Source organism: Solanum lycopersicum, chromosome 3, assembly GCF_036512215.1.
Source record: "Solanum lycopersicum chromosome 3, SLM_r2.1".
Classification (NCBI taxonomy): Eukaryota; Viridiplantae; Streptophyta; class Magnoliopsida; order Solanales; family Solanaceae; genus Solanum; species Solanum lycopersicum.
Window position 1 is genome coordinate 13,880,384 of NC_090802.1, and position 27,968 is coordinate 13,908,351.

General features: G+C 37.3%; 1 protein-coding gene across 3 annotated transcripts; it reads right to left on the bottom strand.

Moving 5' to 3' along the window:
* Positions 1–531: 531 nt before the first annotated feature.
* Positions 532–27,803, bottom strand: LOC101260020 (uncharacterized). Of its 3 annotated transcripts, none has more exons than XM_004234653.5 (18): positions 27,682–27,803; positions 27,407–27,555; positions 25,725–25,843; positions 23,678–23,723; positions 15,282–15,354; positions 15,130–15,187; positions 11,744–11,839; positions 11,380–11,497; positions 11,046–11,312; positions 10,640–10,741; positions 10,145–10,502; positions 9,934–10,047; positions 7,732–8,357; positions 7,424–7,620; positions 6,767–6,989; positions 5,983–6,102; positions 4,390–5,163; positions 532–3,927 (listed from the first exon to the last, which is right to left on the bottom strand). In XM_004234653.5, the coding sequence occupies exons 2-18, from the start codon at positions 27,497–27,499 to the stop codon at positions 865–867; spliced, it is 6,447 nt and encodes a 2,148-aa protein (XP_004234701.2). In that variant the 5' UTR covers positions 27,500–27,555; positions 27,682–27,803; the 3' UTR covers positions 532–864. The 3 variants fall into 3 exon arrangements, with proteins under 3 accessions (XP_004234701.2, XP_010317825.2, XP_069150974.1); XM_010319523.4 differs by having other exon boundaries at positions 27,666–27,716; XM_069294873.1 differs by lacking the exons at positions 11,046–11,312; positions 11,380–11,497; positions 27,682–27,803 and having other exon boundaries at positions 27,407–27,635.
* Positions 27,804–27,968: the final 165 nt, after the last annotated feature.

Sequence of the window (27,968 nt, forward strand, 5' to 3'; positions counted from 1 at the left end):
TCGACTAATCCAAATAAGATAATATATATGACAACAACAAATAATGGATAATTAACATATATTAGTCATCAACAACATGAAGGTAGGTAATTCACAATGCAATACTTGACTGAATCAACCTGATTTTTAAATACATCAACAACGTAACATATGGAATGTTATGCACAAATCAACACCAAATAAAGTATGGACTATCTTAATCTACATATCAATCACAATAACATACTCAACACAAACTGTGTCAACTTGCATATCATAATCAACTCAAAATCACTTGAGCAAGATATGTCGTTCCAATAAAGCATAATCATCAGGCAGACATTATCGTATACTCAACATGGACAGTCTCAACGAGCATATCATAATCAACTCAGAACTGCTTAATGCAAGGTATAGTTATCTACCTCATGTAGAAAATATCATGAGTTTCGAGGCAAATGCATATAATTAAAGAAAATGACATTTTATGTTATTAACTTAACTACCTAATAGATCAATGAGAATACATGGGGGGAAAATCAAAACTTGAACTGAAAGAGTAATAGCTTAAACACTTTATTAGTAGTGAAGTGTTCAATTAAAACAAAACTTAGTTTGAGCGTCTAAATGAAATATATAAGCCAATAACATTATAGTGGTCAAACATTCAGTGTCATCCCTTTGATGATGTGATGACAACTTACAAGTCTACAGACCTCCTAAAATGTAAATAGACCAAAACTAGAGTGAAAGGGAGCTTGGTGCATTCAAAATATTAGAACCAAACTAACCCGTATACAGAATTAGATGAGTGCACCTATTTACAAAACAAAACTCACAGATATCACATTTTTTTCAGTCAAAAGTAGTGCGTAAATGAGATGCTTACAGGTTACCTGTAATTGTAACAAAAGGAACTAATCTTCTATAATCTCTCCTTCTCCCAAGTGGACAACTATCAAGCACCCTCCCTAGCATCAACCGTGTGTTTTGTAATGCTAATTCTCTTGCTGACAAACCAGATTCAGATGCATTAGATAGTGCCACAGGTGTTGAACCTGGTCCATATCCGAGGCCCATTGCAAACTGCAATGGTCCACTTCGAGCCTTAAGTGATGTTTGAGATGCAAGGAGCTTCTCTTCGGTGCCAATGAGTCCATAATCAAATTGCCCAGGATCATTGGGATGTGATCCGGGTAAAGAGCTACAGCTGTGTAAGAGGGCTTCCAGCACACTAAGGGCCTCCCAACACATAGGGCTTTCCACCAACTGAGATACAATTGCATACAATTGTGGACTCTGAGCAGCATCCATAGACGTATGCTGAAGCAGTGCCTTCAGCATAAGAAGGATAACACGCTGATATTCCACTGGCCCTTTCTCAAGAAGCCGTAGGAGGTGCCCAAATGCCAGAGTTGAGTGCTTGGGGAACCATTCATGGCATAGTAATGGTGAAACACAAGCTAGAAGGTTCTCTACTCGTTTGATCTCACCACGGGAGTAAGCCATGAAAACAGTAGCCAGTTCATCCATTGATTTTGATCGACACCAGACGGCTATATTGGCAGCAACAGAGCAAGCCTTTTGATGTTGCTGCTGTAGTGGTGACATAAAACCCAGAAATACATCCTGGCCGAGCTGTAAGCAGAGCCAGGGAAGCAAGCCAGTGATGTGCATCAATAACCGTGTTTCTGCGTCGCCGAAGATAGAATCACATGAAGGCACTGTAATCCTTGATAGAAGCTCAACAGAAGCACCGTGACTGACAGTGGACATAAGACCTTTAAGAACCAAAGGCTGTACTCCCTCAAAGACTGGGAACTTTGCATTTGATTCAGAAGCATTCCGTGATTCGAGACGTTGAAATTCAGAACTGTCAGAAATACTTGAATCAAGCTCATCTCGAGGCATACTTGAAAGAAGCACGTTCTCTGTTGTTCGATCTCGGAATGATAAACGATCAATAACCCGAGGAAAGAGCTCCAGCACTTGACAGTACACATGAATAAAATCAGTATGCATCATGGCAACACAACCCCAGAAAAGCTGGGGATAGAGTATAACCTTTTCTGGTTCCATATTCTCCACCATCACTTGTAATGTTAACAAGATCTCCATAACAAAACCTAAAACAGCTGGTATAGGATTTCCCAAGCACCTGTGAAGGCAACGTAAAAGGGATACACATGCATCATTTGTTACACAAGGCCTTAGTGAACGGTAAATCTGGTGGGAGCGGCAGGCCAAGTGTCTAGATGTGCACTCCATGGCCCATTTTAGTGCCTCTGCTCCCCAAGTTTCTCGGAGATCTCCTTGAAAGAAGATGGCATCCACCATACTCTGTACCAAAGCAGACAAGAGTGCTGCACTTGGTAGCTCTGTTCTCACTACCGTGGGGTCCTCATTCTCCCACATCATGCTACCACGCTTAGATTGAACATACTTTATGAGGCTCACTACTTGCTGCTTGTTCTCTCCATCACTATTTTCAACATCATATAACTCCAAATGACGCCCTGCAAGTGAATACAAAAGATTTACAAGCAGATGCTGACAATGCTCCAAGACAATATCCTCTGAACTATCCATAGATACAAAAGTGACATGAAAGAGCAAAGGCAAATGCTCCCGGAAGTCCTCATCGTTCTCATAAGCAATTTCAGCAAGTAGAATCAATGCTATGTCTGCGTGAGAGAGAGAATGCTGCTGATGTCCTTGCAATGCTGATTGAAGTTCTTTTGCATTAATCCCGTGCATTACAGACCCAGAATGCAACCCATCTTCCCCCGAATTCGGAGTGTCAATGAGGTAGTCTCCGCTGTCTCGAGAGCGATGACGACTTCGCATACTTCCAGTTGAACTCCGTACCCCCATTAATGGCCCTGACATGTTCACCAATGATGGAAGAAGTTGGCCAGACCTACCAGCAGTTCCAGGGATAATATTTAAGTCAGGAGGCATAGGAGTCAATGGGCCTGAGGCACTTCTCCCTCCAACAGTGGCTGTTCTCCAGCTCAAGCTCCCACTTGTGTTCCTCAGTGGACCATCGAGAGACCCACGTACTAATAAAGGTGACATGTGAGGTTGACTATCTACAATGGATGCAACTTGAACCACAGAATGCCCCTGAGAAAATTCTAACACGGTGTTTCCATTTCCCTCACCTTGGTTTGCACTAGGCCTCAGAGGTTCGATGTTATCAAGCATGCGCTGAGCAAGTTGATATACCAAGTGATCAATAGTACGTTGAGGGCATATACGAGCTAAATATAAACTGACCCTTTTAGCAACAGAGAAGTACGTAGCAAATGCACCACTAATTTCTGCTGATGCATTTGAATCGCAATCTTCAATACCTTTTGCAATCAAAAAATCTAAAACTGGACTTATGTTCCTAGGTTTGCTGGCAATGGTACTCCAAAGCTTCTCAATTTCATCAGGAAATTGATCACCATGCCTCCATGTCACGTAATAAAGGCTTTTCAATAGTCTGTCACTCCAACCCGAGTCCTTGAGTCTCCAGAAATTGAGATTCTCAATCCACGGAGCCATGCATGTCAAGACTTGATGCTGTGCAATTATATCGACTGCGTCAAGCTGCCTCTGCATGATTTCTTCACAAAGCCACTGACTAAGTTCAGGGTGATCTTTAGCAAGTTTACAAGAGAGTTTGTACTGGAACTGCTGATATGAATCGGGAAGATTCCCTACAACAGCAGCTCTGTAGCTACCTGAACTCTCCATGCCATCCTCAGCCCATTCACGGACAGAAAGCGTCTCAAGCATCTGAAGGGCATCATCACGAATTTGTCTAGAAGGATCTACCACCTTGTAGAGGATCAGGCTTAAGAGTCTCTGAATTTCACATTTTGGTATCTCTTGACGCATGTAAACTTCTGCTAGCACACTGAAGTAGCCATCTGCGATTGCAGCATCTGAGTAGTAGCACTGTACCAAATACAAACTTAGGATCTTCAGAGGTATAACAACGTGAACACCAAAAATCGACCAAGGGGAGAAAAGGTTAAATATAATTGTTGCATGTTGAGTTAGATGAATATTCAACCTTATTTTTATATCAAATAGCTAGCAGTAAATGCAACAAGGAAAATGCTAAAAGAATGTGACTGAAAACCTACCATGGAAACAGATGCAATGCAACTATCCCAACAAAAACCGTACAGGAAATAATCAATCAAAAGGGCATACCTCATAGCACCATTATGCATGTGTCTGTGGGCACATGTATTTTAGATAAGTCACACATTAACAATCACATTTAAGTTGGTTGATCTGATTATACAAGTGCAATTTGAACATAAATCGCATTAGTATCTTAAGAAAACAAGTGTTTGAATGAGTTACATGCACAGGGAAGTCCTACGTGTAAAAGGAAAGAAAAGGGCTGACCTGATCAATGCAAGCAGGAAAGAGGTCCAAATTTGTTATAAGAAGATTTCTTAAAGCTAATTTTGCCAGTGAAACTCGAAGATGACTTCCTCTGTGCCTATCACGACCAGTTGTTCCTCTGCCAATTTCACCAGTGAATCTTGAATAAGATGGAGTTCTTGGATCAGCAGGTGAATAACCAAACGGAGCCCTTGGTGCAGGCTCAATGAATAAGCTATTAATCCAAGATATTACACGCCCACTCATCTTTCTTGCATTGTCATCAAAGCAGGGGCCATACAATAGTGAAGCCATTGCATTTGAGGAAGCCCACTGGATTGCCTCTACCTGTTCACTCAGTTCTTTATCAAATGATAGTTTGTCCATGGAGTCTTTTGATCGAGAGTGCTGAGCAGACTTGTATCGCTCTACTTCACGGCGATAGTCATTAACACCATCCTGATTCCAAGTATTGTTAGCATCATCACTCCAGGTAAGCAAAAGATCAAAGAGTCGCCTCCTAGTTCTAATATCAAATTTCTCAGATCTAGAATCAACTAAGTCAGGAGCCAAGGATCTCAATACAGAAGCAAGTGCATAACGGAGGGGTTGCACATCTTGAAAACTCTCTGCAGATGCTGTTAATATTTGTCTGGTTGTATCTTCAATGAATTTTAAATAATGAAGGCGGAAAACTGGTTTTCTACCAAGCATTCCAGGCCAGATATTCTCAGCAACTGTACGGTATATATTCGCAATGTGGATACGAAGTTCTTCTCGACGGGACCTTTGGCTCTGCAACAATAACATTATATATCTACTTAAGAATCTGACAGGACATATATGCATACAAAATAAGTAAAGTGAATATGAATACCTATAACTACATGCCCAATCAGGCTCATAAAAAGTTCAGGGCAAAATCTTGAAGGACTGTTGTTGTAAATACAGACAGTTCCATGCCAGAATCTGTTTGACAGAAAGTTGGAATATTTGTGCAAATAAATAGATGCATCAATTTATGGGACGTCAACTTAGTTTCAGATTGTAGTTTTGTTTAACATCAATTATTAAGGACATAATCAAGATTAATGGACACATCAAGAGTTTTGGATATAACAGCATTGGTTAGAGAACATCATCAGTAATATCATCTTCTGCTATTAGCATACAAGAAATGTGTTTCTCCAAACCTGGGCATTTGTTATAAAGGAGTTGTTAAACACATGGCTGCCAGTCAATGTAAATTGATTAGTATGAAAGCTCTTGATGTTATCCCTTCACTAACAAGTTTCATTACTACAACTTTTAATCAAGTTGGTGGCTGCGTTCTCTGGTTTTAACTTCCAAGGGTTCTACTTAACATGTCATTTGAGAAAGGAAGAAAAAGGCTTCCAATCCAAGCCTTCAGTTTTCCAAGTGGACTAAGAAGGTCCATGTTCATACTGTTTGCAGAAATCTATGCCATGAAGTTGATAGAAACTCATGAAACTCCCGTGTATCCAAAGAAGGAAGAAAAGGAAAGGATGAATCAAGCACTCAATTACTGACATCAAATAATAGGGAAGATGAGACAAAAGGAGAACAATGGTGGGGAAGTATCAAGAGAAGTACCTTCCATTTTGGTTTCCCTTCTGTCTCCAGAGAGACTTCGTCGACGAAAGACGCAAGCTCATTAAACATGACTTCACATATTTCATGATGGGCGTGGCCAAGAGCCATTGTAGCTGCATGCTAAAACAAGCAAAAAGAACAAATTATTTGACACATTGACAACATACAATGAGAAGTTCTGATTCTCTTTTATTTCAGCATCATGAAATACTAATACACGAACCACCACCCAAATTCCTCGGATCTTATTCTCATAAAAATATTTCAGAGACACACAAATCTTTGAACAGCTTTTTCAATGTCTACACATATGACAATATATAAAGGATATCCTGATAATAGCCAGTGTCATCACAGGGAACAGCTCAAGGATTATTTATCAAACTGAAAAACATAAATTGTAACTTGATATCAGCCCAGTGTTTATTTAGTGTATTTCCAATTCTTACAAATTATTAACTCTGGTGCCTTAACATTCTTTCATGTTCCAAAGGAATAATATGTTTGTCCTAGATAGAAGCTGCAGGAAGTTTGAAGACCAAAGTTCATTCAAAGGATTCTTAAATACTCATGAGATACAAGAACAAAGAGAAACTACACCAACTTCATTACACTGATCTCAATCGCAAGTCTTCAACAATCAAAAAATTGCATACCATCATCCATTTAAGATTAGATTGTTAATATATTATCCTATGTGTTAACATTGACATCGAGAAATAAACACATACAGAGCCTAGCAACCTTATTACCACCTGAAAGCTTTTATGTAGCCACTACTTACTATATTTGGTTCGGAACCAGACTTTAAGGATGGGAAGATTAGGTGAAAAAGTTCTTTTGTAGCAGCTGAACCACCACTGTCTTTACTATCAGCTGGACATGAGCATGCAAACATTCCATACATCAGCCACTGATCTAGCTTATTATCTGTGTCCTGTGATTGATAAGCCTTTCCGCCCAAATCAGAAGGAGTGATATGAGCAAGCCGCTGAATTACTTCCAGTCTGCAGGTAGCAAACAAAGTGGAACATTTAGCCATCAGCATAGATTGCTTGAATTTGAAATTTGAAAAACAGGAACTTGAACATGAAATATTTGTTCTCTCTGATAAAGATAAAATGGCACAGTCGAAGGAACGTATCAAGGTAAAACACCAAATAAATACAATGTTCATCTCATCCCAAAAAATAGCAGACATGTATTCCATGTCAATTGCATGCATAGATTTTTTCTTGCAGAGAAGAGACTCTAATTCATGATTCTAATGTCAAGTAAAGAAACGTTTTTAACATGAATCGTTTTTCTTCTATCAGTGGTATTATAGTTGGACCAAATCATACTATAACAGTATTATTTAGACTTTCACAAGTATACCCAAAAAATCACTGCTCAAAGGCACAACTTTCACGTCCAAGATGTCCATACACAAATGGCTTACTTTGCATCCTGAACAGAACTCGGACACAGCTCAGCAGCATACTTGACAAGCTCACTAAGACAACGAGCCCATCTGTGCTTATCGGGGCTATCAAATAGTATAGATTGGAGAGTAACATCAGGGGGTACAGGATCAGACTCTCGCCTCAGATCAAATGGACGGCCTGAATCCCAGTAACAGCTCTGAACTATATCATCCTGCAAAAACAAATAGCTCCTTACCAGATACATACTTGAATTTCTTAATCAGAAATAACAGAGGTACCTGAATGCTCTGAATGCATTTTAAAGGAAAGAGATGTTACATACCCCATTCTCTTCTAAAACATCAATTATAAATATGGGTTCAACTTCATTTCTTAAGATATGATCTGATCGATCGTGCAACGAAAGTTCCCTAATATCGTTTCGCAAGGCACGGACACAACGCAGTAACTCCAGTGCTGTGTGTCGAATCTGACTATCCACAGAACTAAGGAATATAAGACCAACTGCATCAATCTCCGAAGCATGAAATTCGATTGTTTGGGAGTGATGGAAAGAAGACTTCTTGAATCCCTCCGTTCTCTGAACACGCTTTGCATCCGAAACATCATACTCCACCCTATCGTCAGTTAGGCAAGCTCTCCAGAAACACATAAGTTCCAAAAGGCGTTTCAGAGACGTTTGAATGAGAAGAGGGAAGTCATCTGGAAGACGCATAATAAAGTTTGCCATCCCTCTCATAACTGCAAATCGACGATGTGGAAGGTATCTTACAATGCGATTGAGTACCTGTACAGCTTCCTCACGCACACCTGGATCAATACTGATACCATGTTGAGGTATTATCCCGGTTATTTTATCACTTCTGCCAACCTCTTCAATCAGATATGGTATACACTTCAGAACTGAGCGGAATAGATAACCCTGAGACTTTTCCTTTATTACAGCATCTGTGGCACAAAAGCATTTATATTACACCAATATGGCAAAAAAAAAACCCTTTAAGACAATCTAGAGGCAATTTGAAAGAAGAGATCCAAAGATAAGACAAGAAAAATATTCTCTGCGGGATTAAAGGTATGTCAAAAGGCATGTATACTAAGAGGTATGGCCAAAAAGGTGTTGGGTTGTGAACAAACATCCAAAGGTTTCAATTATAAAATCCAAATCATAAACGTAGATTTGGCTTGTGCAATGTTTATTGCTACATTACAATCCAACACATGACTTCTTCCAAACAAAAAAACCGCTGAATGTTGTAAGGACTGCAAATTTAAGCAAAGTGAGGTAGGCTCTGAATACTTCAAGGACACCCTTGGGGCTCAAGTCACACTATACTAATCCCTTGAAAGGTGAGATATTTGTCTAGTGAATATCTCTGTCTTGAGTTGTCAAACTGTAATAACACATTTTCAATGCTCTGGACCTTATATTGTCCACTCCGTGCACCCATGAACACTTAACTCTTGATTATTTTTTAGTATTTGACTGAAAATTATCTTTAATTTATTTTCTGAATTTGGTGACTTAGTATGTCTTTATTTAGAACGTATACTTGACAAAATCGCTGGACATACTGCTTTTGATCTCAGTATATTTTTCAACATTTTTTATCTGAATATATTTAAAATGTCTTTTCATATTTTAAATTTGTGTTCAATTTTTAGAAGTAAAAAAATAAAATATGCACAATGCCTCGGAGCTAACACCTCACTCTAGTTGTTGTATTCTCCTGTGAACCTCATATTGTACTGTAGACAGCCTAAATAAGAATCATATCTCTGCTCATCATTGATTTTTTTGATAGATAAATAAATTTGGTGAGAATTGTTATACGAGGAAGATCTAGAAACCAGGTTAACAAATCCAGCACCTGCCTACTTCATTGAAAGGAGAGGAAATAGTAAGACATAGCCAGTAGGAGGCAGCAAGGCTTCAGAACATAGCCACAGGGAAGGGAGCCTGATTATATCTTGTCTGAAGTACATCAGTACAATATGCAATCATTCACATCACAAAGAAACAAAGGAACATGCATTCAACCAGAAGTATATTTCTCGTATCTGCATTACCCATCACAAGACATCCGAGTCCCAAAATCATATTGAGAACAGCCCAAATCAGAGTTCTACCTGTGTGAGGATTACAGAGGCAATGTCTGGTGTATTTTACTTGAGAAAATTTACATATACTTACCGTCATTCATAGTTCAAATGGCATATACCAATACATGAACACACAGAGAAAGCAAAGAATTCAACAAGGCTTGACCAACTTAAGTAATGTATGCAGCGTCAAAGATGTATGTATCTAGAGGTCTATTGTGAGAATAACAGCTGACCAACAAACAATGTCTTCCGAGCAGTGAGAAGCATCTCAAAAAGACTGTAAATAAACCAAATATTTACAAAGTTCTTAGATTGAATTCTGAGAAATTGGCAAAATCAAGTATGCAACTCTACCATACATACGCAAGTTGCCTCATATAAAGGTTCAAGAACATAAGCTACGTATTAAAATGATTACCAATAGTGGTCCTTGAGGAAGTAAGAAGAGCCTGGCTGTAGGTTTTATGACAAGATCTCAAAACTGACTCAATTGCAGCCTTCACTTTTGGGATGTAGTGGCCAATACCACGAGCTGTCAATTTTGATCAAAAACAAAATTATGACTCCAGAATAACAAGGCCAAAACGATGAACAAAAGAATACCATGAAACTAAGGGCACTATATTTACCATGAAGAATTTCCAATCCAACATGCTGGCTGGTAGGAGACATGACAATGGCAAGCAAAGCACGAAGACCAATAACTTTGGCTTCACTGGGACTATCTTGCTTCAGCAATTCCAAGATCGTATGGTTCATAGCAAAATCAATGTTGTGTTCCGCAATGGTCACACAGAATTCTACTAGTTTATCATGTTGCACATCCTGTGTAAGCATGCCTTTTCTGAGAACTGTAAGGAGTTGTGACGACACACTGTCTAGGTAATCCCATACACGATTTGGAGGCTGGGAATCACCATGAACACTCAGGTAAAATCTTAAGATGCGGTGTAAACAGTCTAGAGCCATGAATCGGTGGCTCTTGTCCTACAGAAAGACCAATGTTATATTATTCTTTTAATGATCTTAACCATACACACTGCATAAGTACATACATGACTCAGTTGATGCAAAAGAGAGTGAGAAGCAACTACAGTAACTTTTACTTTGTTCCTAAAGCTTACCCTCAAATGCTTATAGAGTTGCTCCATATGAGGACCAAAGTTACTGAGGAAAAAATGCGGATCACCAAGACATAGGAGAAGTGTAACTAACGGATAGCCAACCTGAGTTGCAAAACATATACATATTAGAGTAAGCAGAATGAGAAAAAAGCAACCAGAAAACATTGTCCAGAAACAAAAGTGTAAGAAAACAGCATGCACTGTGGACAACAGACTGAGAAGGAGACAACTTGGTCAAAAAGTCAGGAAACATTCAAGCAGTCCAGCTAAAATATTTTTGAGAATTTTCTGTATGTTAATTTGATCTGCTATTCACCTCATCTATTTTTCATTTTAGATGGAAAAACACCAGCGTAAGACAGGTGGAAGTTCTCTCAGATCTAATTGGACTTTTTAAGATGCTTACAGCAATATGTTTGCTTTGCTTGTCCATCCAATGCATGAGCTGAACCCTTATTCGTGCCACAGCTTCATACCATAAAGTTAGTGCAGGATCTATGAATGAAGGAGGCCATTGACCTTTTCCACTATCTGCAAGAGGTGCTAAGATGTTCGATAGCATATTGCATAAGGCATGATGAAGTTCGCTTTTTCGTTTATGTGGAGCACGATTAAGTGGGTTAGCTTTAGCCACAAAGGAAGCTGAAGCATTCAGTCCACCCTCTGTCTTTACCTGGAAATATCTTTATCTTTATAGTACCTCAATTCAAATTAATTCAGTCAAATAAAATACCGCATACCCCAAGCTTCAAGTAGCGTATTCCATTTATAATACTTAGTGTTTCACTTCTAGCAACACTAGTATCTATCCGCCGCGTGTTGAGTTCCATGAAGAAGCGCTCTGTCACTGAACTAAATCTGGTGACAGAGAAAGGGGAAACGTTAACACCTCACATTAATGAAACAGGTGTCTGAACTTGACCTCACTGATCAAAATCATTTGTGAAGTGAAGTACACAAACAGATGATGTGTATAGGGTCAGGTTTTACCGCTCTCATGAAACTTGTTATTTATCCTTGTTAAAATAAATTTCAATCAAGTTGGGATCAAGTGAGTGAGTTTGAAAATATTGGACTATATAGGTAGGAGTACCATTCACTTACCTGATCCTTGATAGGGCACCAAGGAGCTGGGCAACCAAGTCCAGAAGAAGCCCCCTTAAATCAACCAATGAAGGGTAATCAACCTGGCTAACAACCCTGCAATGATAAAGTGTCACAATACAACATAAACTTCAAGGTCAATAGCCTTATTTCCATTATTCTACCATCTGACACAAGAATGAGAATAAGTCAAGGAATCACAGATAGTCTCCCTTGGTCATTGCAATGGCAATTAAAACATATTTATAAAGAGCAAAGTTATAATGCTTGGAAAGATACAAAAACCTGATCTCTCCATAGTATCACAAGCATACAAGACAGGAGTCGTCCAGTTTAGGCCGAAACATGTATTTGTTTTTTGAATAAGTAATATTTGTATTATAACTCAGCACTTAGGTAGTGCTAAACACCTTTACAGAAAGTCAAAGTATAGCAATATAATAAAGAACTCGTAATCCTCGCATGACTCTAACACTTAGGATGTTTTCTGCATCTATAGGAGAGTTCTTTGTACACCCTAAACAGAAAAGCAAAATACAATCTGTTTTAGTTTTCTGCATTTTCTACTCCTGTCTTCGGAACACCTAGCATTTATTTCCTTCCATATGGTCCACCATATACAAGCTAGTATGGTTCTCCAGTAGCTCCAGTTTTTAGCTCCCTTCCCAGCTTCTTCCCAACAAGATAGAGTGTCAACAATCTTTCTAGGCATAGTCCATTGTATGCCTCTGAGATTAATGAAAATTTCCCATAGCTGGTCAGTGATTCTGCAATGATCGTTTGACTAAGATAACGTTCCTCTTTCTTAGGTTTTCATATTCCAAGATAGCTTCTTTAGCTAACAACCATAAGAAATATGCCACCTTCAAAGGTGTTTTGGTTCTCCATATTTGTTTCCATGGCCACATAGGGTTCCGTGCCACTGTCGAGTTCAGAAGTTTGTACCCTGAACTTACTTTGTATGCTCCTTTGTTGTGCCTATTCCACCATAGTCAGCCCCCCGCCCCCCCCCCCCCTCCCATTCTTTAGACTTTGAAAAGCTTCAGAATTTTGAAGAACTCAATCAGTCTAGAAATTTCACATACAAGTTTCGATTGAAATATAATTCCACGCCTTGGAATGCCCACATGTCACCTATTGTTCTGTTCTTGTGGATAACTAAATCAAACAGATCACTGAACTTCTCTTCAAGACTTAACCACCTATCTTTCCAGAAGATGGTTTTATTACCATCACATACTCTAATGGTAGTGTTGTTACGTAAAATGGGCCACCAATTTCTGATAGATCTCCAAACAATGACACCAGAAGGATTGTTTGCTTATTTAGTCATCCACCCATCCAATGCTCCATACTTTGTTCTGATCATATTTTTTCTTAGAGAGTGTCTCATGGGCATATCTCCACAACCACCTTCATGTTCAAAGCTTTACTTTGATTCTTCAAATTTTTAATGCCTAGGCCACCCTGTTTCTTGCTTGAGATGAGTTAATTCCACTTGACTAAGTGATAACTGTTCCTAGTTTTATTTCCTTGCCAAAAAAAGGTTCTCCTGATCTGGTCTAGCCACTGTACTGCCCCCTGCTAGGATGGGGAAAAGGGTAAGTATGTAGGCTGGGAGAGCATCTAACACATCATGGATCAAAAGTGAGTCTCCCCCCTTAGACAAGTATTGATCTTTTCATCTTGAGAATTTCCTCTCACATCTTTCCAGAACATTGTTCCAGGTTCTGATGGACCTCGATTGGCCCCCAATGGCCTCCCTAGATATATAGAGGGTAGATTCCAACTTCTCCTCCCAAAATTGAGGTCAATGTTTGCTGGGAGTCTACCAATTTATCCATCACCCCGTTGATCCTTTCAGTTAACACTTTTAGACAAACTTGTAGAAACTGCCTATGAAGCTAATTGGTCTTGAATCTTTTAGCTCTTTTCTTTTCCTTTTTGGGAATCAGTGCAAAATATGTTGCATTGAAGCTCTTTTCAAATATCTCATGTTTATAGAAGTTGTGGAAGGAATTCATAATGTCATTTTTTAGAACTTTCAGCATTTGACGAAGAAGCCCATTGTGTATCCATCAGGTTCAATGGCTTTATCTACAGAACTTTTTCAGGCAGATGAGCACCCCGCACCTCCTTCTCCTCAAATTTGGCTTGTACTTGTACATTTTTTGCTTCTGAGATTTCTTTTTTTTTTTTGATGACAAGGGAAACCCAGAGCCACTACCCTTTGGGTGCGCATAGGATAAAACTCCCGCTCCTATGCAATAGCTCGCAAGCCACATAGGTGAGATAACCCGCACTAGGCAAGCCCGGCACGACGAGCTCGACCCAGAAGGCAAACCCCTTGCTTTCACTGGTAAGGGATTTCGAACATGAGACCTCCAACACGGAAGTCCCAAGCCCAAACCACTGGGCCACCCCGAAGGGTTTTTTGCTTCTGAGATTGTAGGACAGTTTATCATGTTTCCTACTGGTCTCCATCTCACTGGTTCTATGTACAACTTCCTATAGAACTATATGATTTCCTTTGTTACTTTGTCGTGCTCCTTCACTGTCTCACCTTGTACTTCCAGTCGGTCAATACAATTACTTCTTTTGTGTGCATTAGCTGATCTCTGGAAGAACTTAGTGTTGTTGTCACCTTCTTTGAGCCAAAAAGTTCTGGATCTTTGCCTCCATGCAGTCTCTTCATTCTTGTGTAGCTCTTCATACTCCAAGAAAGTAGTTGCCTTCAATGCAACCTCTTCCTCTGTCTATTGCTCTATTATCAATCATAGAGTCCAGAGTTGCATCTTATTTAACAGATTGGATCTTTGCAAAAACAGATTTGCTTTTTCTTCCTTACTCCACACTTTGAGCTTACCCTTCGCTGCTTTCAATTTACATGCTAAAATATAGTCTGGTTTCACCGTGTATGCAAAAGAATTCCACCAGGACCTGATTTTGGCTATAAATCCCTCAGTATTAAGCCACCAATTTGTATCCCCTTACCCCACTTTACTATGCTAGAACCAAAAGTACACTTTAGGAGAGGCATGCCCTCTCGAAATAACCAACTTTAAATGCACATGAAATTAAGTAAGAATTGTGTCCCTTGAAGGTTAGAGGTGATGTAACAACAAAGTTTGAACAATGTATGTACTATCTGAACATAGCACTGTAGAGATACATAAATTTCAAATAAATATTTAGACATACTGTAGAAACAAATAATAAGAATACCAAGATCCAATTTGTGATTCTAGCATAGAGAGAAGAAACAAACTAGGGACCAAATAGAAGTGGCGCAAAACAGCTGTCAGTATTTATAGCTTTCATTCTGAAAAAAAATGAAAAGGAAGTTGAGTGTCATGACACTATGTATTAGCTTGACTAGTAATTACCTGTCTGCATTTATTAACCAATCGAAAACAAAATTTTCAAGCCCAATCCATAGTTTCTCTGCAGTTTGGAAAAGCACATTAAACTAAATAGAACTTGACTAGCTACCTAGGGAAAGGAATATTTGTTGATGACATTAACTCCACAAACGTACCTGTAAGTCCTTCTTGTGGGCAACACTCTACGAAGCGGATACATGCAGAGCAAAAGATGCATTCCACAGCAAGCTAAACCATCCAACAAGCATGTCAGATGCTTCCGACAGAAACTTACAGATTGAGAATTATTTATTATATGATACAGTTCAGGTACAAACATGAATAGTTTACAAAAATAGAACAATACATATTATATTCAGTTGCTATGAGTCCTATGACAATTGAGATTTTAAAAAAAATACTTCCAAATAAGGAATAAAATTGAGACTTTTGAGTTCCTTTTCTCATAAGTGAATTGTTTTCTGTGTAGTTCTCTTCAAGCATCTTGTAGTGAACCCCATAAGAACTAAAATTGAAAAGCTGTTGAGTATTTATGAAATTTGATGATAAACAAACACAATGTGATTTGTGTATTGATTGTGATTGTGAAATAAGAACCAGGTCCTTAAGACTTATACGAGTGTGTAGTGACACAAGTCCTGTGCTGATATATTTTATTTAACATATCAGTGTGTCTGATTGTCTTCATTCAAATTCCTGTAATACATTTGGGATAAGTACACAAGATTTTTCTAAATAATTGAGTTGTAAAACGATTCAAAAAGTATAGCCAACCCTGTGGTTATTTTGGGTAAGATGCAACCTAGGAATCCTTCACTCGGGTTCGAGCCCACTTGGTACGAAGTCGCCTTTGTTAGGGAGCGCTTTACCCCCAATGTGGGATGACACGAATCCTGATTTAGTCGGGCTCCAATGTGGGCACCAAAGACACCAGGTAGGAAAAAAAAACCTTCAGTGAAGAAGATTCTGATTGATTTGGTTTCATTTCCAGGAGTCCTCCTTTGAAAAAAACTAAGGATTAATTGGTTTCCTTACCTGCATGCTTACTAACAAGATTGGTAGATATTGTGTGTACTGTTTTACAGATTATTGAACGACCGTGCAAGCAGTTCAGAGCATTCAAGCAATTCATTTTTGTACTTTTTAGCCTAATAGTAAGTGATTCAAGCACCTTTTTATTTTTCCCGAACACTACAAAAAGTAGAAAAAGAGCTTAAAATCCAAAAGCACTTAATATAAGTCAATCCAAATGTAAGATCTCGAAAATGACTTAGGTAAACTAGAGCCTAACATGTTGGTCATGATGGTCTAAGGTCCTAAATAAGTCTATAATATGGTATTGAGGTAGTATTTAAGATTTTAGGTGCATTGGAAGTCAAACGTCAAGGGACGACTAAGACGTTCGACGACGACTAAATCACCTATGTGCCTCATATGTGGTGTTATGTGTTTATGTGTGATCATGAGGCTATAAGGTCCTTAAATGAGTTATTACAGTGTATATAGGCAGTGTGTCAAGTTTCGTGAAGTTTGAAGGTCAAACGTCTAAGAACGTCATTCGAAAGTTTTGCCTTGAAACGACCTTGTGTGTCTAGGCATGTTTCATCAAGTTTTACGTGTTTGTTTTGGATGAAATTCATGTGAGTGGTCCTAAACTCATATACGAGCATGTTTGGGTTGGAAACGTCGGGGCAAACAACCCCAAGGACCATCCAAGGGTCCTTGAGGAAGGACCCAAAGTTGGTGCCAAGACTGTCCAAGACAACCCAACCAACGGATGGTTCCTTAAGGGTATTTTGGGTATTTTAACTATGTTTATAAGCCTAAAACACTTAAAAGAATTCATTCTTCAAAATCAAAAACCCAAATTCCCTTAGAAATTCCCTAGAACTCCATTGGAGCCAAAAGGCCCAAAACTCAAGGAAGGGCTTGGATTGGAGAATTGAGTGGAGATTCTTCATCAAATTGAAGAATTAGCTTCATTGAGGTATGATTTTTGATCCTTGAAACTCTATTCATCAAGGAGCCCAACTTTCAAAGATGTTTTCTAAAGTTTTCAAAGATAAATTGTCCAATTTCATGATCTATGCATGGGTTCTTGCATTCATGGTTTTTAAGCATTGATTTGTGATTGAATTGTTATTAATTTGATAAATCAATTAACCTATGAACCCATGAAATTGATGAACCCTAGTTTTTGACTAATTTATGGATTACTTGATATTGATTTAATGTTTATGAATTCTAGTAAAGTTTTCTAGGGGCTCTCTAATGATGTAAGCATTGTGTTCAATTGATATCTAGGTTGTATTAGATTGATGAATATATAGTGAATTAACCTAGTTTCATTGAGTATTGTTATAATTGTATTGAATTGATGTTCATGGTCATTGGTAAGGGCCTTATGGTGTTGAATTGGTTGATTTAGCATCGAATTGAGGTGTTGAGGATGGAGTGGTGGTACGCTGCCCTATTTCTCTTTATCTTATAATAATTTAGACTTCAATTATATTGTGATTGGTATGGTCCACTTATGGTGATGGTGTTATGTGTTTTACTTGCAATCGATGTGGCCTTGTCAGCGTTATTTTATGTAATATGATGATTATGGCCTTGTCTGCAACTACTTGAAGTAATGTGGTTATTTGTGTAGTTGATTATGTGAAGTATGACAATATATACCTGATAAGTAATGTGAAAGTATATCTGTTCTTCTATTGATGTTATTTAGGCAATCATGTTAGACTATGACTTTGGCTTTATGTGTATAGTCTTAGGGTTGATGTATGCTTATTCCTATTTGACTATATGAGTTTATGAAGGTTATATTGATGATGATATGATAGTGTATAGGATGACTTAAAGAGGATATGGTTATGTCTATGTGTTTCTAGCATCACATGTAATATCTGTTAAAGTGAAGTATGTGGTGTCTTGTCTTGGTTGACTTGTGCCCCTTACTTGATGCATGTATGAATGTGAATACGAGATGTCTTGACTTAGGATGTTAAAGTCTCTTAGTCTTGAATGTATTAATGATATGTGACCTTAAATGATGTTAAGAGGGTCCTTATGTGAAACCTTGAACCTAGTGGTAAGGTTATGAATGTTGAAGTCGAAAGTCGTAATGGTATCCTTCAAGTAAAGGAATGATAGACTTAAGGTTAATTGGCTAGAACGGCATCACATCAAACCTTAGGAAAGTCATGATGAGCTTCTTGTCGCCATTGTAAGGTAGCCCTAGTGGACCTTTCTTTGGTAGGGTAAATGTGATTGAGTAATGAACTTGATATGGAACCCCTTTATATGAACCTTTAGTGTGAATTACTCTATGAGAACAAAGGCTAGCATCAAGTGAGTATGGTAAGAGAAGTAGTTCTAGTTAAAGAATGAGACTAGATTACAAAGCATGCCCTTCATATTCCTTAACCATGTGCCTACATGGGATGTGTCCAAGTTCTATCATTGGCAAGTAGAACACCCTCATCGGAGTAGGTTAGAACTTCGGATTCCATGCTTTGCTATTATGGTCTATGTCGGTTATTGCCTATTCTCATCATATGGGATACCTACTAGCATTAGAGAAGTTCTATGAAGTTTAGGTGGTGGTATGGGACGCTATCTAGACATTGCACAATAGGCTTTGAAGGTGTTAGTTAGAGTCCCTAGGTCTTGTCCAAGACAATTACTTGAATATCCTTTATGTGATGAAATGTCTCCTAAATGAACTAATAGATGTAATGACTTAAGTAAGAAAGTAGGTTAAATGAATAAGTACTTAACTAGAGTAATTAAGGGTTGTCTAGTTAAGGTGTGAAGGGGGCATAGGAATGGTCACTTCGTATCTTACCTAGATAAGTCTTAAGAATGTCTCTAGTTAGGGGAGATGTTGATTATGTGGATATGATCTAAACTTAGGTAGTCTTAAGGATTATTTAGGTAGTCTTGAAGAGGTCAATCATGGACATTATCTACTTGATTTACTTAAATAAGTCTTTTGATAGTCTTTGGTAAGAGAATGACATATTATCTATATATTATTGTGTTAGGTGAGAATGATTCTATGCTAGGTAGTCTATAGGATCTCTTAAGTGTGTGTGTAAGGAATTGTATGGGGGGTCGCTTCACAACTCACTCAAGTGAGACTTAGAATCACCTTTGGTAGAGGAAATCTCATGTTCATATGTTTGGTGTCTTTGTAAGTGTGTATGTGTCTTATTATAAGTAGTCTTGAGGGTCAATTAGGCATGCTTAGGGAGGTTGTATGGGCGGTCTCTCTTAGTGTTGCTTAAGTGAGTCTTAAGATAGCCTTTAGTAGGATAATTACATGCTAGAAAGTGTTTAAAAGGAAGAGCAAATACTTCACTGCAACAGTGAAGCAATTCACTGTACAGTGAGTTTAAGTTACTCTAATGTTGCCTTAAAAATGCTATAAATTGCTTAAATGTTATCTTATGTGTTTCTAAGTTAATAAATGTTATTCTTATGATTATGATATGATTTTTAGATGAAAAGACGCATATTTCTAATAAATGTCCGTTATCATGATTTTTATGCAAATGTCATACTTAGTACATGTGGTTGTACTAATTCCATGCTTTTATCTATCTCTACAGTTGTTGGTAGGTGAGGAGCATTTGGGAAGCAAGACTTGGATCGTAGCATCATTTAAGGGAAGTTGAAGTATGTCATCAATTAACTCGAGGGCATATATAGATGTCTTTTATGTTTCTTATTGAAATATTGTAATAGAGCAAGTATTTCTATATTAGTATGTTATGGGTCGTGTCCCGAAAGTATTCTCATGTCTTAAGTTTGATGAGATTGAGACTTAGTATTTCCTATGATTTTATATGAAAGAGATTTTAAAGACTATGAAATGTTTTGTAAAAAGTTTTAATTCCGCCCTACTTTTCATTATGTATATATGCAATGAATGATATGTACGGGCTTGTACAAGACCTCCGAGAGGTCAAGTACGCCGGTTGCAACCCGAGATTGACCCTAACTTCTAGGGTGTGGTTTCGGGTTGTGACACCAAACACCCTCTCAGAGTGTTGGCGTAGATTGCAGGAGTTGTAATATGATTTTGGCTCATTTTGTTTAGTGGAGTTCTAGAGTTAAATACTACGGGGGTAGGTCATGATTTTTACACTTTCTGAACCAAGTCGTCTTCCACGTTAAATCTTGTAATCATTATTACACTGCACTTACCAGTTTTTAGTTGTTTAAACAAAATATTAATAAGAATAAGGTGCATTGGAGACAAACATTAGAAGGTGAAGAAAATTTGGTACGGCCCAATTCTCACACACACACACTAGTCGTTAATGTGTGCTAACTTAACAAAAACTGAGTTCCTGTAATGGTAAAAGGATGAGGATCCTAACCACCTGAAAAAAATCCTTAGGCAATCATTTATTTACAATCTCAAGCCTTCAGGAATAAGACTTCTGTTGCATGTAATCTGCAAATAATATAAGACACATACTAAGTAAACATATTTGTGTGATCCGTAATTGGAGAGCTTTGTTTAGATGTTTCAAAACAATGCAGGTTGCATATCAGTTGATACCTTGAAAGGATAGGTTACTGGCATAGTTTTAACGACTAAGAGGAAAGAGGCTGAAATGGTGATGCAAACTATACTGATATGACGCCAGAAATATATATTTTTAATCATTATTTGATTCACATTTAGAATCTTGTATTTTTTCTTTTTGAGCATGAATTTTATGGAATAGTGTATTTTATTTGTAGGAGTAAATTGGTGTAAAGTTGAAGATGTTTGGAGCTTAAACTAATAAAAGATGGAAGATTACAGAACGAAATCAACAAGACAACTCAATAGATCAAAATGAATATAATAATATATCATTTTAATATATAAGAAGTGTAAGAAGAATTTGAATTGAAGTATTACATGGGCCACGTGTCAAAATTTGAATACACACAGAAATTGAGGCGGCGCAGCATGGTTCAAGCGGAACCCAATTTCTTTTGGGTCTTGGTTTCCCAATTTCTTTTGGACTCAATTATTTTATTTAGAGTTTTCTACATCTATAAATAGTCTATAAGAATAATTATAGAGGGGATATACTTGCGAGATAACTTTGTGAGGGAAGTCGTTTAACTTTTTTGGTTGCTTTCTTCTTTTTCTTTTCTTTGGCATCATCAGCAGTGTTTTGGACGGCGAAAGGCGATAAAAGGCGACAAGGGTCTGCCTCGGCACAAGGCGAGGAGAACGGAGAGACACGCCTTTTTGAAGTGTGACACCATTTAATACCAAAATATTAAAATATTTAATTGCATATGTAAATAATCAAACAATAACATATTAGCAATTTTTTCAATTTAAAAACTAAAAATAGATAGTACATAAAACTCTAGAACTTGAATGAGAAAAAAAAGAACAAAAGTCAAAAAAAAGGTAGAAGTAACTCAAATCTGAAGAAGAAAAGAAATATGTATTGGTTAGACTTTGGAGTCATCGGAAAAGCCAGTAGCTCGAGGAGTCTAGTCGAAAATCCTAAAATTACCTTTTAACTTTTAAACCCCTAAATTGGTCGCCTTTTTTTAAGAAGATACAAAAGGTGACACCTTTCTAGCCTTTCTCGCCTCTTGCCTCTAGACTTTTGTTGTCATGGTGTCGCCTTGCCACAAAGCTAAAAGGCCATGAAGGGTCGCCTCACTTCTTGCCATCGGTGACGAGGTGATCGCCTTTCACAACACTGGGCATCAGTAGCTAAAGACCCTTATTTTGGGGTTGCGGCTACAAATGATTGTTTAGTATTAAATTTTATAGATTGAAGTTGGTTATAAATTGTTCTTATGTTCATGATTTAGTATTTTGTGATTGACCACCACTGAAATAAATGTATTGTCTAAATTGAACTCGGAAGAGGAATAAAGAATAGAACGTGGTACAAAAGAAGCATGATTTTCTCTAGACATTAGGGTTAGTCTATATAGGATATACCTAGAGACCTTGCTTGGTTGCTAAACAAGATGAAAACTTAATGCTCTTGGTGTGGATGCGCTGGAAGTCCTTAAATTATACTTATTATATTTTAAGTAGCTTTATTTATTGTTCTAGAATATGGTTTATGTTTCATAAGTTTATAAGGATTAGGTTAAGCTATAATTCATAAGAATTAGACTTCCTATTGATGTAATAGTACTCCTGTTTAGAGGGTCTTCTAATGAATAAATTGGGAAGTCATTTTTCAGCAAAAGTAAGAGATTAGAATTCTCTCTTACATTGAACTCTAAGTTTCAGTCTCCCTTTGAAGAGCTGAAGATATTAGAGTTCTCTCTTTTAATGAACTCTAAGGTTTCCACCTCCCTTTAACGAGCTGATTTATATATTGTCATGTGAATCAATCCTTCCCCAATGACATACCAGCTCCACAATTGATTCAGTTTATCCCTGCTCAAAGATGTAGTTAGACTGTCTATTGTGGTAGGCGATTAGAGGTGGGGAGACCATCATCATACTAACAACCTTGAAAATGAGAGATTTGATAACTAATTGAATTCGATAGAAGAAGATATATTAATGAATTCTAAGTGAGTTGTAGCCTTGAATTTTCCCAATCATTAGTATACGTCTTTTATTCTTGCATTCTATTAAGGTAAATTCTTTTGGCACTCTTGAATAAATAATTAGACTAGTATAATTTAGTAAAAATAATTAATCCACAAGTCTTTTGAGTTCGATAATATGGTTGTTTTGGAGCCACTATATTACTTGTGTGACCACGCAAACTTGCATGTGCATTTGGAAGCAACATTAACCTAGAAATTTATCCCGGATAAATGTGAAAATTCTTGGAGAAGAACATATTCTAATTAAGAATCTATGTCAGAGATTCTTATGATTATCCATTATGAAGCACTGTGCAAATAGATTGGAGAACTATATTCTTCACAAAGCTTTAAATTTGCAGATTGGTGGTCAATTTTTAATGTTTCATCCAAGAAAATTTATAATGAGTGATCAATAAAATGCAGTGCTCTCACTTTGATACATTTAACTGAATAAAAAAAATGTCTTCGTACACATAACTCAGAGAGGAAGTTAGCTAGCATCAAAGCGTAACAAATGTTAGAGGATGTCAAATCATAAATACTTGTGATGACTTGCTCCCTATAATAGATTTGAGCCGACAATTACAAGTGATCTTATCATAAATAGTTAAAGAAAAGCATTTTCTTTATTTCTATATTTTGTAGTTGCATCCATAAGTTTCATAGCCCACTATATGTCTTCCTTAAGTTTAGCTTTACATCGATATATACACCAAGTTCAGAAGGGCAAAGACCTGGATTAGTAGGTTTATAACACAAATGTATGACCAGTTCGCCAAACTGATAGAAAGGTCTTTCAATCTTTTTTCTATTCAAATAACGGCGTTCATTTTCATGCAACTTGTTTTATGACAGGAAACTGGAAGAGCATATAAAGAACAATATCTCAGCACTTGAATGCAAAAGCAATTGTCACTACAGGTAAATGAAGTAATGTACAGGCATTAGTAAATTAACAGACCTTTCTCTGAAATGTTGATGCGTCATTTGCACCTTTGGGAGATTCACTATAACCAACATAAGAATCATAATAAGAATACAATGTTAATAAGTTAATTTTAATAATCTAATAACCTTGATTTAACTACTTTTTTTTAAAACTGAGATATAAACAAGGAAAAATTATAAAACAGAAAGTTCTATTATGAAAAATTTCTTCAGAGTTAGATTCTTAAGGAAAAAGTATGAGGCCAAATGATCAATGAAAAGGGAGAAGCAGATAGAATGTGGAATAAACTTGGTCAGGAGAAGAAAAGATAGTATTTCTCCATTTTATGTGGCACCCTTTCCTTTGTAGTCCGTCCAAAATGATTGTCACCTTACTATAATTAGAAACAATCTAACTTTAAAACACCCTTTTTACCTTAAATGAAATGATTCTCAATTACACAAATATCTAAGGATTGTTTTAGACCATAAATTTCAATAGTCTTGCTTTTTTTCACAAAACACCATGCCAGGGAGTAAAAGAATACACTCCATGAGACCCAATATAAGTGATTGTTGATTGGCTTGATTCTAGGAGATATTGTACTCTAGCTTAGTTCTGGGAGCAGATTTTATTTTATGGTTATTAGTTGTAATTGATTGTCTAATCTAAATTAGTCACCAAGACTATTTGTATAAGCACCCTGATTATTGCGATGTAAAGACACAGAAAACTTCACAAAATTCAAGAATACAACCTATACGAATACAAAAAATTCTTTCTCTTTCTCAAATAATTCGCGATATCGGAGTTATTTTTGCCTTTTTTATGTGAAATTATTGCACTCTGCAACATTAGGGCTCCAGTTCCATGAATAAATTAGCTTTCTGATGGCCTCTTTTCAGTTAAATTATCTAGAAGAATTCTGGCAGAAAAGGTTGATCATTATCTTTGAATCTAGAGGTTTATCCACTCCATATGGAATTTGTTACTGGTTGATGCAATGTTTACGATTCTTGCAATTTATTTAACCAGTAAATTTCATTCTCGTCTCTTCTTCATCATAGTTTCTATCAGATTGCCTCCCTCAAGTAACTTTTTCTAATAAAAAATACGCCCTCCCCCTCTCAATAGTTCAGCTTCTCAGAAGGTGGAGTGACAACTGACAAGAGTTGTTCTCCATCATATCTTTTTACCATCTGGAGTTTGATATTTGGTATCTGTTTCACAAGCTTACTCTGTTTGGATCATTGTTACCCGTTGTTCCATAATGTACTCAATTGTATTGTACTCTATTGTACTGTACTGTATAACATGTCAAACATTTGGAGAACTTCTCAACGTGTGAGGTGGTTGACTCAGGGGGAAACAAGATGTATCAACACTAGGTAATAGTAACTATTGACGGATAAAGGTTTCTCAAGAAAAGCATTTAAAAACCCATCACTAAGCCTATCGTAGTTCTGTACTTGATACCTCCCTATGAATGTCCCACTCAAGGCAAAATGACATGTCCAGGCTCAATTTGACAAAGGTATTCTCAGGAACAGATGTAAGAATCGTAATTGCTTAAGCAGCAATTTTCTCCACACTTTTGCTTCTCAATTGATCTTCAATTGAGCTACTAGAAATGAAACTACATTCTTTCTGCAGTTTTTATTTATCCACTAGGTGCCTATCAATTAGTTCCAAGAAAGCATGTCGGGAGATGTGGAGGTTGACGATGTGATACTATCGTGTGACTGAAGGAGATACATGCTAACTTGGGAAGAAATAGTTGCATGGCATTATGTTGACATGGTTTGAGTTGTATCGATTAGCACATTATGACCCAATTTATCATGCTGTGAAATGTAAATTCTTCCAAGTAGATAAGTAGCTATTGGCATGCTGGACAGAATATGCAATAATAAAACTAGACATACATCTACCAAACTATTAGAAAATGCATGATGAGTCTGCCCATGCAAGTGCAATAAATCAGCATGATTCGGGGTGCATGACTAAAAATATATATTACTTCAAACAGAAATGGCAACCATGCAGCACTTGAGGACAAATTACAGTTAAGAATATGTACCTTTCTCTCCATCTTAAAAGAGCCTCTAGAAGAGGACCAGGTGTGTGTCGAGCAATCATAGCTAACGAATCCAGTACTTGCTCATAGGCTGGATCTGATGGCCGAAGGTACTGTCCATCCTGTTTAGCCCATGTAAAGTTCCATAATAGCATACAAATCAAGTAAAAATAAAATAAAAAATATGTCCATCCTGTTTAACCCAGGTAAAGTTTCAGAATAACAAAAATCAAGTAAAAATAAAATATACTACATCTCCTTAACTTCACATAAGTTTTTCTTGCATTAGCATGCAGCTCAAATAACATCATTAAGAATCATGCCAATGAAACGCAGAACACATAACTGTAATAGCACCAGTGCCAACACAGAAGAGTTATGCTTACTCTTTTCTCATTCTGGTGCTAGAAAATAATTTGTTACTTTTCTCTCTTACCTTTCACGTGATACATTTCAATTGACACTCTTGTGTCCTCTGAACTCCTTTCCTGGGGAGGGAACAAACAATAGGATTGAGATCACACAGACACACACTAAGCCTATTCCTAACGCATTGTGCTCTTCTTCTATTTTTGGCTCTTTTCCAACCCAAAATATCAGGGAATTCTTATGAAAAGCATTAGGACACTGGCAAGCATCTCTCCTCAGAAACTCTCTCTGATGCTTATCTAGGTGAGACTAAAATATATAAAGGATATGATCCAGAAAAAGATATTATCTGGACTTAACTATTGCTCTTAGAGCAATTCTGAATCAACTGATTAGGCGAGACAAATAGCAAAATATCTTTCCAAGTCATGTGACAAATATAGAATAAAAATTTATTTAATGCACAAATCCACCAAGCATTGTTATACTACCTCCCTTCAATCTTATGTAATAATACCTGATTGACACGAAGTTTAAGAAGTTACTTCGACTTATATATGATACATATTATTAATAGTGAAAGTAAGCACTAAGATAGTGGTTGAGGACCACTAGGTGATTCTTCCCATTTGTCCTAGCCTTGGGTACAGAATTACCTAGTACCTACTGTTGGTGGGAGGTGTGTTGCTGGTAGGAAGTGATAAGTATCCCATGGAGATAGTCGAGGTGCGGTAAAAGTTGGCCCAGACACCACGATCAAAAAAAAAAAAGATAGTGATTGAGGACCCCAATGCCAAGAGGTCGATATTAAGCTCCACTGGTGAAACCAGGATTTTCACCATGGGGATTCAAACTATAAAGAAGTAAGCACATGGAGAAGACGAGTGAATCCTACGTCTACTATGTCTTTGACCTCATATATAAATTGCAATTCGGCAAAAAGTATCCAGATAAACTCCTTACAGCCTTCAACCCATCATGACAACCAAGGTGAGAGTCCAATCAGTAGGACACTAGGCGAATTAATCTCAACTGCCTAAATCTGGACAAAGTTATGTGGTTCTCATGCTAGTAGAAAGTAGAAAGTAACCAAGCTGGCATGAATTCCACCAATAGTGGGTGAAAACTTATTTTGGTAGAGAACATCAAATCAAGTTGAAACAGTTTAATGAATTAGAATTCTTGAGATTAGTATTATGACATTTCAAACTGAAATCTCGGTATGAAATTAGTCCAGGTACAAAAAGCTTATCCGAACATCAGGGTCCACGGTCATCATACAGAAACAAATTGATACTTAACATTAAAACAAGTACCTGAGCTTGAGCAGTTTCAATGCGACGCCTAGCAAGCGGAAGGAACCTCTGTAGCAGTGCATCAACAATCAGCTTTGCAGCACTTGTCTTCATTTCCCCCCAATTTTTTACACCAGTTGGTTCCAACTACAAACTTGTGATTTCATATCCTGCAATTTCAACATGACTATCATCATCGCAATGACCAGAATTTCAAAATTTTAGAAATCAGGTATCACAATTTCGTATTGAGATTGGGCAATTCCGATTGTGGATTCACCAATATTTTCTCTCACCACATGTTGCTATGTTCCAGCTTTTGATTATTTGTTCGATAAAGCCGGAACCCGTTTTATAAAAAAAAATAATAATAAACTGTCTGGACCGGTTCAGCTCTGCTATTTTTCTTACTTTGCACCTGTTGATTCGGGTTGAACTCTAGACCACTTTTATGTTTTTTCTTTTTTTCTGTAACCAGTGAATTCATTCACCCTTTGAGCGGTCATGAAAAATACAAATGATTTAAAAATGGGCTTTGTGTGTGTGAATTTTATATTTTTTTTTTAAAGTTTCTTCTTTTTAA

Bases quoted from the DNA above. Each gene is read 5' to 3' on its own strand.
- LOC101260020 (XM_004234653.5), bottom strand. From the start codon at position 27,499: ATGAAGACAAGTGCTGCAAAGCTGATTGTTGATGCACTGCTACAGAGG. The intron at 10,742-11,045 runs GTAAGCATCTTA...TTTGCAACTCAG, and splicing joins AGCAAAGCAAACATATTGCT to GTTGGCTATCCGTTAGTTAC. The intron at 8,358-9,933 runs GTAATCATTTTA...TTTGTGCCACAG, and splicing joins TTCCTCAAGGACCACTATTG to ATGCTGTAATAAAGGAAAAG.